The 10,890-nt window shown below is 38.5% G+C and overlaps 1 protein-coding gene across 4 annotated transcripts in view; it reads left to right on the top strand.

Annotated features, from left to right (window-relative positions):
• Positions 1-4,149: 4,149 nt before the first annotated feature.
• LOC143018981 (gamma-tubulin complex component 3-like) overlaps positions 4,150-10,890 on the top strand; it is a 91,217-nt gene continuing 84,476 nt past the window's right edge. For 2 of the 4 annotated variants that reach the window (XM_076174662.1, XM_076174661.1), the window contains exons 1-5: positions 4,152-4,382; positions 7,744-7,916; positions 8,201-8,272; positions 8,506-8,662; positions 9,126-9,266. In XM_076174662.1, coding sequence (XP_076030777.1) covers positions 4,322-4,382; positions 7,744-7,916; positions 8,201-8,272; positions 8,506-8,662; positions 9,126-9,266 — 604 coding nt within the window. In that variant the 5' untranslated portion in view covers positions 4,152-4,321. Of the gene's footprint in view, positions 4,383-7,743; positions 7,917-8,200; positions 8,273-8,505; positions 8,663-9,125; positions 9,267-10,890 lie in introns of all 4 variants that reach the window. The other 2 variants (XM_076174664.1, XM_076174663.1) reach the window with 2 other exon arrangements.

The raw sequence follows: 10,890 nt of genomic DNA, 5'->3' as shown, positions 1-10,890 counted from the left end.
GTGTATAACCGTACCTACCAATAATACACCCCTTCACCATTTTGACTGGTGATAGCCATAATGATGTAATGATAATAATAATAATAATAATATCGCATGTAGCCCATTAACTGACAGGCTACAAGAATATACAAACAACTCAAACCCAACCTGGGGTAATACAGGAGTTTTCATGCCTTACCTGGGGCTAATCAGGAACGCCCTCTACACGCGGGAAGTGAAATCTACTCACTTCCTGTAAGTTACACACACACACCTCTCACGAACATAGCCACGTCCCACGCACAAACATCTACACTTACTTTTTCTTCGACTAAAATTCGCTTCCTTTCTAACTTTCTCTTATCCTACATCTTCTCATTTCAGTTTACCTCCCACTAAAGATTTTTCCGTTTTTCCACCTTTCTCTCCAACTACGCCTCCTACCATTTTCTGAACTTCTGGTGATATAATCTGCTCTTCCTCCCGGTGTTGACGCCGCCGTCCAAGCTCCCAGTCCAGTTCTCCCGAGCCACGACCACCAACAAGCCCCTAATCGCTCGCAAATCGCCCGGTGGCAATAGCCCTCTTTTATACGCTACTGTCTTTTCATTTTCTTACAGACATTTTTCCCCTCCCACAAAAAACGATCCCGAGCAAGCGGGTGGTCTTTCCTAGGAATCCAGAATCCAGTACTTGAAAAAGCTGTAATAAGCGAAACGTGGTACAAATAAAGGCTTCGTCCTCATATGGTGTTTAACTCGTCAGTCTTGTCGGCAACTGCTACTTTCATGAAAAATATCATATGTAGCATCGACGTATAGCCATATGTTGCCGCACTAGAGAATGCGCGTAGGTACATACGCAGTTATAAATTACGCATTACGTTACATTACATTATATTACAACCGCTACAATGTCTAACTCACCTCAGGTCCAAACTCAACATACTCTTTCAATACACACAGTCGAACTAAAACAAGTTTATTGTATATAGCTTGTACATATGGGATTGGGGTAATTTTGTGTGTCCCACCAAATCACGGTCACAAATATTCCCGACCAGATTTAGGTCATGTCTTGAACTGCATAATCCCCAGTGACCTTTGACCTCTCTCGTTGTCAAATGTCTATGGAAAATAAAACTCCACCTTAGTTTGGTGCAAATATTGCATGGGAATTAGAAATGGTAAGTGCACCAGAGCAGCGTTTCTCAACCAGGGTTCCCCGGAACCCTAAGGTTCCGCAAAAGGTCCCTAGGGGTTTCACGAGAAGAAGTGAGATAAGCTAATGCACTTTTGATTTTGTATACAGTTTCATATACGTAATATAATTAAACACGCACGACATATTCTTGGTTATTGTAATAAGCTATTATTACGATGAAAATAAAATGAGAAAGATATGGTGTGTATATATATATATATATATATATATATATATATATATATATATATATATATATATATATATTATTTGGATGATGGAGAACATAAACACAGGGGAAGGCTCAGAACTCTAACGTTTCGTTCGCGTAGAACTTCTTCAGAGAGTGTATGTAGAACTGCAATTGAAGTTTATGTATTAAATCTAATTACCTTTTCGGACACTTGGGAAAGGTCGTTTTTCTGGCGTGTTTTAGAATTAAAATACTAGTTTGTTTAGCTAAATTGATAAACCCTCCTCGATGATTCAATGAATTATTAGTTGAAATATATGCTGATTCATCGAATCATCGAGGAGGGTTTATCAATGTAGCCAAACAAACTAGTATTTTAATTCTAAAACACGCCAGAAAAACGACCTTTCCCAAGTGTCTGAAAAGGTAATTAGATTTAGTACATAAACTTCAATTGCAGTTCTACGCGAACGAAACGTTAGAGTGTTTAGGGTTCCGAGCCTTCCCCTGTGTTTATGTTCTCCATCATCCAAATAATTTGTCTAAATAGACGAAAACGTTCGGTATCTGTTTTTCAATTTCCCGGTGGTTTCTGAAAAAATATAGATATATATATATATATATATATATATATATATATACACATACATATATATATATGTGTGTGTGTGTGTTGGAAGTTTTCAAACACTGGACTTAGAGTAACAGAATCTACTACCGCCGTTTCGAACCCTGTCCGGAGTTCGTCTTCAGGGTTATACAATGTCAGCTAAAGGAATCAATTAAATAGCGTACCGGTGTTCCCTGGGAGAGGTCCCACAGGTTGTACAGAGGTGCAGGTTAACAGAATTTCACACAAGTAAAACTCCTTGACATGGAGAAAGGATTACAAAAATAAATATAAGAGGCAAGAACATGCTGGTGCTAAAATCCAAAAAGCTAATGATGACAGAATCTCACACCAGGCAAAATCCCCTGTCCCAAGCCGCCTGCCATCACTCCTACGATCCTTCCTGTCATAAAAAAAAATATATAATAATAATAATAAATAAATAAATAAAATAAATCATGTTTTGAATTACATGTAGAAATTAATCACAAGGTTTGCATAAGCATGGAACCATCGAAATAAAAGAACAAATATAAAAAAAGAACATAAAGAACCAAATATCACAAACTCGACAAAATAACCCCGCACTCTCTAGCTACGATACAAATCAAAACAATAAAACAAAACAAAACCAATTCTGAATGACATGAAGAAATTAATTACATGGTTTGTATAAAGTGTCCACCGAAACAAAAAAGAAGGAACGAAAAGAAGCAAATATCACATACCCGACAAAATAACACTGCACTCTATAGCTACGATATAAATCAAAACAATAAAACAAAAGAAACCCATTCTGAATTACGTGAAGAAATTAATTACAAAGTTTGTAAAAAGTGTCATAACAATGCTCGGGGCAGGCGGTATATATTTAGGGCCGACCTGACGCTTTGACCAGACGCGACCTAATTGGGATGACACATCCTAGCCTTCGAGCGTCGAGTCAGGTCAGACTAACACACAACTCCGCGTGCATCAACTTGCACCTACAAGCATACCGGCAAACGTGTACACCACAGGTTTCCCTCCTCCCCCCACGCACACACACACACCTGTGGCCTTTGCAATGTACTGCAACCCATTCCGACGCCCATGCTTTCCCCCTTCTGGGGCCACCGACCCGCGCACCCTTTGACACCCCCTCCCCCCAACCGGGGTGCCATCCTCTCGTCCCCGCCCGCGCCACATTCACTACATTCACACCACAACAACAAATTACAGAAAATTACTTAAACGGTGTTAGGAACTATAGCTTTCAGGGGGATGTATCAATCTGTGGATTAGATTTAAAAAAACTAATCTAAGCCACCAATGTAAATGGATTTAAGATAAAGTTTGATCAGTGGAGACAGCATATTTTCAACCTCATAAACCACAAGTATGTCAGTACAATTCGTTGTTGACCATAGTCATGAACCACGTGTTCTTGTTCAAGTCATGATTGGCAGCTATAAACCTCTCATGAGAATTCCATAGAATCATATGTCTTTCTCCACGAGACCGTGTGATTTGCACTGATGTGATGCTTTTGCAAGCCTTGAACGGGATCAATTTCAGAGCAGTCTCGATGTTAGCACACTGTGGTTGTGATGTGTAATTATACTGTACGTTTTGCATGTGCGTTCGAATCCATGACATTATGGGCGTGTCTGCATAGGTGAACTCTGTATATTCACTTTTATTTACCTGGTTGCAATATACGGGAAATAATCAACCCTCGATAGACCCCATCTCCTACATTCTAAATTATCATACCTAAGCTTCAAATTTATATGCGGTTTCAGTCTAGTTTATATCCTTGATTTCATGTTTAAATTTGAATTAATGTATTTCTCCAGCTTAGGCTGTACCACCTAAGCAATTCCAAGCATTTGTGGATTTGTATAGAAAACTATTTCTTCATTTTGGATATGTAGTCTTATCTTTTATTTTGTTTATCTTATTTTGAAACGGGGAATAATGATAATCATCGGGCCTACTAATGAAAATACAATTAAATCACAATTGGATTTTGAATACTGTATTCTTTTCTCGTGGAAACCAACTTATGTGTGGCATAAGAAATCAATATTTATATTAAAACATTTGCAACATCAGATATATCCCAAGTTTTTAATAAATATCAGATGTACTCTTGGCAAAGCAAGGAGAAATGTCAAGAAGAATTTCATTGGTTACCGTGAATTGGGCTAGCCAATCATATTCGAGCAGAGTACCTTGCGAAAACAAAAATAAATGGCGCCAGGAGAAGTGTAGTGTTGGTCGATATTTACAAAAAACAGTTGACTAAATACACTTCATATGCGGTATTATATACAACCTTTGAAAAAGCCATGGCTTCGTCTAGTAATCCGTTGAAGAAACTTTGTTATCATGTAACAGGCGTAGAAGACGGTAAGATAATACGTCAATAATGTTGGCAACGGATTTGTTTTGGACTCCAATGTCGTTACTGATGCTGGTGCCAAGCAAATGTGTATGATTATTATGTTTCCTTGTAATTTTACGCATGTTATATTGTGATAGCACATTGTTATCCCATGAGATCTTTGTATGATGTACGAAGGTACTTCAAAGTTGTCAATATTTGTGGTCTTCATTAGATCGCACGTATCGGTCCGTTATCGGTACTAGAATAATTATAATATAATAATTTTTGTAATACAAATGTAAAATTCAAGGAAATGTGTCTGGAAGACAAGCAGATGACCTTAAGATATATTTACAGATCTATTGATCCTTACCCATGTCTGGCTTTTGGAGCATTCTTATATCAGTTCCCATTTCTTGGGGTCTTAATTATCATTATAATTAATATAGATATGGACAAATGTTAAGCCATGAAATTTCAGTGAGGTTCATTTGCTTGAATATCATTTGGATGACCCATCCCTACTGTCAGTTCCCTTGGTGTTTTGGTGGACCCTTGTCCTTCTCAGCTTCTGTTAGATTTCATCTTAAATCAGATCCTTAGAGTTAGATATTGTAAAGCCTCTATAATTTTTGCTAACATATTAAGATGTGTCATCTTTAGGTCTCACAACTTCATGCTTAAGCCTTACCCTGTACAAAACCTTTATCAGACCATTAGATTATGTTATGCCTCTTGTGTTTGGAATACTGTCTTTAAAGCCTTTAAATGGATTCCAGCAGTCCCCATTAATAAACGGGACTGTGCTAGAATAAGAATCTGTTACGAAAACCTAACCTGAACATGTACAGGTAATTGGTTTAACCCAACTTTAAATATAGGTTCACTCAGTATACTAGGCTTTTATTTGCAACAGAGTTGTTTGCTGTGTGTAGATTTAATTAAATACTGAAGTATCTTCCACAACCAGTGCATTATTTACTCAGGTGATGTCTTTTCCTTGACATCCTTTTTGAGTACTAGGGATATACAGTAGATTCTTCCCACCTTTATTATTGAGGTGAGGAGATTTTTTTTTTTTTTTTTATGGGATGTATTACTCACTGGAACTCCTTACCTGATGTTGCCCAAATTACTAACCACTTCCATCTCTCAGTTTCTGTTTCACTTGTATTCATATTTTCTGTATGTTTATTACAAACAACTATTAATACTTCAAGACTTAGTAAGGACTTACATACACATACCAAGGCTTTTTCCCCCTTATAAGGAAAAGGCATAAAATCATTCGCACCTATTCCATCCCTGAATACACTTCACACCCCTCCACCCTCCCTCTTATCTTAGCACCTCCTGGATGACAGGTCATCCCTGCACCTTGTCCACTGCCCTGGGTCAGAAGCAGTGTCGCAAGACACAGCACATCCACAGCAAGGCCGCTTCATTAAATCGGCGACCCCCCCCTCTCTGTCCCCCCATGCATAAAAGGAGAAGACGGGGAGAAATCCCTTCGGGCTGCATCAAATTTTGCTCACACATACTACCTCACCCCCCATCCCCCTGCCCATTCCACCTCATGCATCACATCATCATCCATATACAACCATTCTCCATTCACCCCTATCTTCTGTCCTCTCCCGTCCTTCCTCAACAGACATTCCCCTCTTCCCCAAAACCCCCTTCACCCCATCCATCCACCTCATCCTAGTACGTCCCCTCATGTTCACTCCCTCCACATCTGCCTTCCATACCTCTTTTACTAGTCTTTCTTCACTCATTCTTTCCATGTGTCCAAACCATCCTAATACTCTTTCATCAACCTTATCTCCCAACTCCCTTTCCACCCCCGTTCTTCTCCTCACCTCCTCATTTCTCACTCTATCTAGCCTAGTAACCCCCATCATACTTCTCATACACCTCATCTCGAACACATTCAAACTCCTTCTCTCTTCCTCTCTTATGCTCCATGTTTCTGCCCCATACAGTGCTGTTGGCACAATCACTCCTTCATACAGTCTCCTCTTAGTATCCATTCCCAAATGTTTATTCCTCATTACAGTCTTCAATCCACCAAGGCATTTACTCGCTTCTCTCAATCTACATTGTACCTCCACCTTCACTCCACCTTTTCCTGCCACATTTGCACCCAAGTATCTAAAACTATCCACTTCCTCCTGTCACTCTCCCTGAATGCTCACTTCCAGTCTACTTAGTAAGGAACCCATGAAAAATAACTCTCTTCCTCTAGGGTATATATATATATATATATATATATATATATATACATATATATATATATATATATATATATATATATATATATATATACATATATATATATATATATATATGTGTGTGTGTGTGTGTATGTATATATATGTATATATATATGTGTGTGTGTGTATATATATATATATACTGTATATATATATATATGTATATATATGTATATATATGTGTATATATATATATATACAGATGCTCCTCTACTTACGTTCATTCGTTTTATGTTGTTTCGATTTTATGTTTGAACTGACTGTAAAAAAAAATTGTAAAATTTTTTTTTGAGTGAATTTTTTAGTTTAGCGCGCTCTCCGTTTAGCGTGCTCTCTGTAGTTCAAACGATACTTACGCATGATGCTGCGTCCATTGTCTACATTGCACAAACGACAGACTGAAAGTGCCTTGCCTCATCCTCCTCCTCCTCCCCTCCTCCTCCACCATCTCAATTTATGTTGCTTGAATTTAATTTATTTGAAATTAATGTTATTATTTTACAATGTTATGTGTATAATTAATGATTTAGGGGTGTTTTGTAAGATACGGTAATAGAATTTACGGATGTATCGTACAGTAACAACTTACGTTCATTTTCAACTTACGTTCGGCCGTTCGGAACGTAACTAAAACGTAAGTTGAGGAGCGTCTGTGTATATATATATATATATATATGTATATATATATATCTATTGTACTATAACCGTATCCAATAAGAATGGGTGGGAGTAGTTTCTATACCTTTGTCTTTTGGCTACCTCCCGTGTAAAGGGGAAAAAGTCTTTGGTATATGTATGTATAAAAGTATAAGCACTCCAGCTTTATTTTTTATTCCTTTCATCACTTTGTCTTCAGTCTTTTCTTCCTTCTATATGCCACTATATCTACTACCCACATGCTGTAATCTTTTTACAGTTTCTCATTCCAGCTTTTCTCTCCATTCATTTCTTGTTAATTCTTTCATTGCTACCCTTCTTTGAAACTACTCTTGTCAGTATTTACTCCAACCTTAATAATTTCACACTTACATGGTATAGCTGCAGGTATTAAATAGTGTAGTGCATATTTGTTATATTTGTCTTTATAAGTAATTTGGTTATAATGCAGAGAGATTGAACCAGCATTACCAGTTGGCAGTGGACTTGCTGAGCCAAGGGACAGGACATGTGTTGGATGACTGCAACACAGTGGCAGACATGATCAAACGCCATATGGTTAGGGAGAAGAGGCTTGAGGACGCTGCACGTTTTGAAGGGCTCTTCAATAAAATTCAACAATCTGTAAGTTATTTGGAGCTTTTATTTAATGGAGAAATTTGAATTATAATATTTTGTCCAGTTCAGAGTACTTTTCCTCAATACAAGTCTGATTTATTGTCTAATTATGATATTACGTGTATTTTGTTTTGCAACTGGTTATAAATCCATCTCAGTAGAATATCTACACTCAGAAACCTAAATCATTCCTATAGAACAGCATGTGAAAAGGATAAGAGTTAAGTTCTATACAAGAGCCCTGAATACCACCCATCCATTCTATCACATAATACAAACATATCTTTCAGAGTGTACTAAGGAATAAGGCCAGTGTTCTGACCGTCTTCCTATTACTAAGTAAAAGCAAAAGCAATCAAAATGTAAGTTGAAATTATATTTATAATGTATATGACAAGTTTGTGTACCTAGAATGTTTTTGCAGTGATATTTTTTACCCATGGATTGGTGTAGAATTTATGAATTGTTGTCAGAAGATTAGAAGGTATAGAGGTTGTATAAGTAGCAGGGGCAATCTAATTAAGACTAGACCCCTTTGTAGTGTGCATAAGTGTGCTATGGTTATCTTTCTTGATTCTTTTCCCAAACAATGCAGTATGAAAATGGTCTGAGTAATGGACATTGTGGTGAAGACCTGATGGAACACCACATCACCTCACCCATAGATCCAGAAATAAATTTTGGTGGAGGAAGCCGAGTGGCACGACTGGCTGCAATGTATAAGGATGCTGGGATAGCAGGGAAAAATCAGGGTATGTGTAAGGTTACATGGAAGAAGTACTGCACTTTGTGACTACATTTATTTACCTAATTGTAGTTTCCAGAAGAGGAGCAACACTTGTAGGGTCAAGTCTGTTACTCTCCAATTATTATACCTGACTACAAGTTTACATGTGGATCTGGCTGAGGCTATATCTCATTAGTTGCCAATTATCATACTTGGATTTAGATGTATGTTCTGCCTTGGGCTGTATTGCCTTCTAAGCTACTCCTAGTGTTTGTGCAATACCACTTATAAGCATTCTCTTTGTTCTGAGCCAGTAGTGTATTCACACTTGGTCACCAGTTTCTCAACTATTTTACATGTGTATTTATCTAATTGAAGTATATTGAAAGGGAACTGCATTCATGGTGCCCTGTCTCTTATTTTTCAATATAATCATAAATTTCTTTTACTCATGTATATTTTGACAAAAGAATTGTCCATTGTTACAGCTCAAAACTACAAAAGACAAGCACTAGTGACAACCCCAACCACGCCAACAACACCAAGTTTGCCAACGAACAGAGTTTGCCCTCCTCCAGATAGACTTCAAGGACCTCTTTCTCCTAGAAAGATTAAGTTAAGTAAAGACTGTAAGTGAACAGACTAAGCTACGTGTTTGCCTCCACTGGTTTTGATATAATATTGCTCTCTCTCTCTCTCTCTCTCTCTCTCTCTCTCTCTCTCTCTCTCTCTCTCTCTCTCTCTCTCTCTCTCTCTCTCTCTCTCTCTCTCTCTCTCTCTCTCTCTCTCTCTCTCTCTCTCTCTCTCTCTCTCTCTCTCTCTCTCTCTCTCTCTCTCTCTCTCTCTCTCTCTCTCTCTCTCTCTCTCTATCTATATCTCGCTATCTCTCTCTCTCTCTCTCTCTCTCTCTCTCTCTCTCTCTCTCTCTCTCTCTCTCTCTCTCTCTCTCTCTCTCTCTCTCTCTCTCTTCTCTCTCTCTCTCTCTCTCTCTCTCTCTCTCTCTCTCTCTCTCTCTCTCTCTCTCTCTCTCAAAACAAGAATGATCAATGATGAGGGTGGCAGGTTAGGGGCACAATAAACATTGACATAATTTTCAATCAATTCAATTAAATTTCATACATGATATTCTTAGACATTGAATATGTTTCGTGCATTATTCAGATTTTTATTTATTGATTTATTGTTGCTATTATTATTATTATTATTTTTTTATTTTTTTATTCTTCTTCACAATAACATGCAACCCATACACCCATCTAGAGTATTGGCTGCATGGTATTGTGCAGTATAAACTGTGCAGTAGTGTGCAGATGATACTTTAGGGATTATATGGGGTAATCCTACGGACCAGAGCCTCACATCATTTTGTCTATGGTAGAGAAAATGTAATCATAGAGAAATGATGTTACTTAATATGTACCGCGACTGTCCCTCCATTATGCTGTCACACCCACTCTTAATATTGTCCTGTACCACTTCTTAAGGGAGAGCGACTGGAGGAAGTGGATAGTTTTAGATACTTGGGTGCAAGTGTAGCAGGAAAAGGTGGAGTGAAGGTGGAGGTAGAATGTAGATTGAGAGAAGCGAGTAAATGCCTTGGTGGTTTAAAGAGTGTAATGAGGAATAGACATTTGGGAATGGATGCGAAGAGGAGACTGTATGAAGGAGTGATTGTGCCAACAGCACTGTATGGGGCAGAAACGTGGAACATAAGAGAAGAAGAGAGAAGGAGTTTGAATGTGTTTGAGATGAGGTGTCTGAGAAGTATGGTGGGGGTTACTAGGCTAGATAGAGTGAGAAATGAGGAGGTGAGGAGGAGAACAGGGGTGAAAAAGGATTTGGGAGATAGGGTTGATGAAAGAATATTAGGATGGTTTGGACACATGGAAAGAATGAGTGAAGAAAGACTAGTAAAAGAGGTATGGAAGGCAGATGTGGAGGGAGTGAACATGAGGGGACGTCCTAGGATGAGGTGGATGGATGGGGTGAAGGGGGCTTTGGGGAAGAGGGGAATGTCTGTTGAGGAAGGAAGGGAGAGGACGGAAGACAGAGGTGAGTGGAGAATGGTTGTATATGGATGATGATGTGACTGCATGAGGAGGAATGGGCGGGGAAGTGGGGGGTGGGGTAGTATGTGTGAGTAAATTTTGACGCAGCCCGAAGGGATTTCTCCCCGTCCTCGCCTTATATGCAAAGGGGGACGGAGAGGGGGGGTCGCCGATTAAATGAAGCGGCCTCACTGTGGATGTACTG

This window comes from Oratosquilla oratoria, chromosome 36, assembly GCF_046742065.1.
Source record: "Oratosquilla oratoria isolate Oo_2021 chromosome 36, ASM4674206v1, whole genome shotgun sequence".
In the NCBI taxonomy this organism is placed as follows: domain Eukaryota; kingdom Metazoa; phylum Arthropoda; class Malacostraca; order Stomatopoda; family Squillidae; genus Oratosquilla; species Oratosquilla oratoria.
The sequence above is the reverse complement of the archived record's forward strand: the minus strand, read 5'-3'. Positions and strand labels throughout refer to the sequence as shown.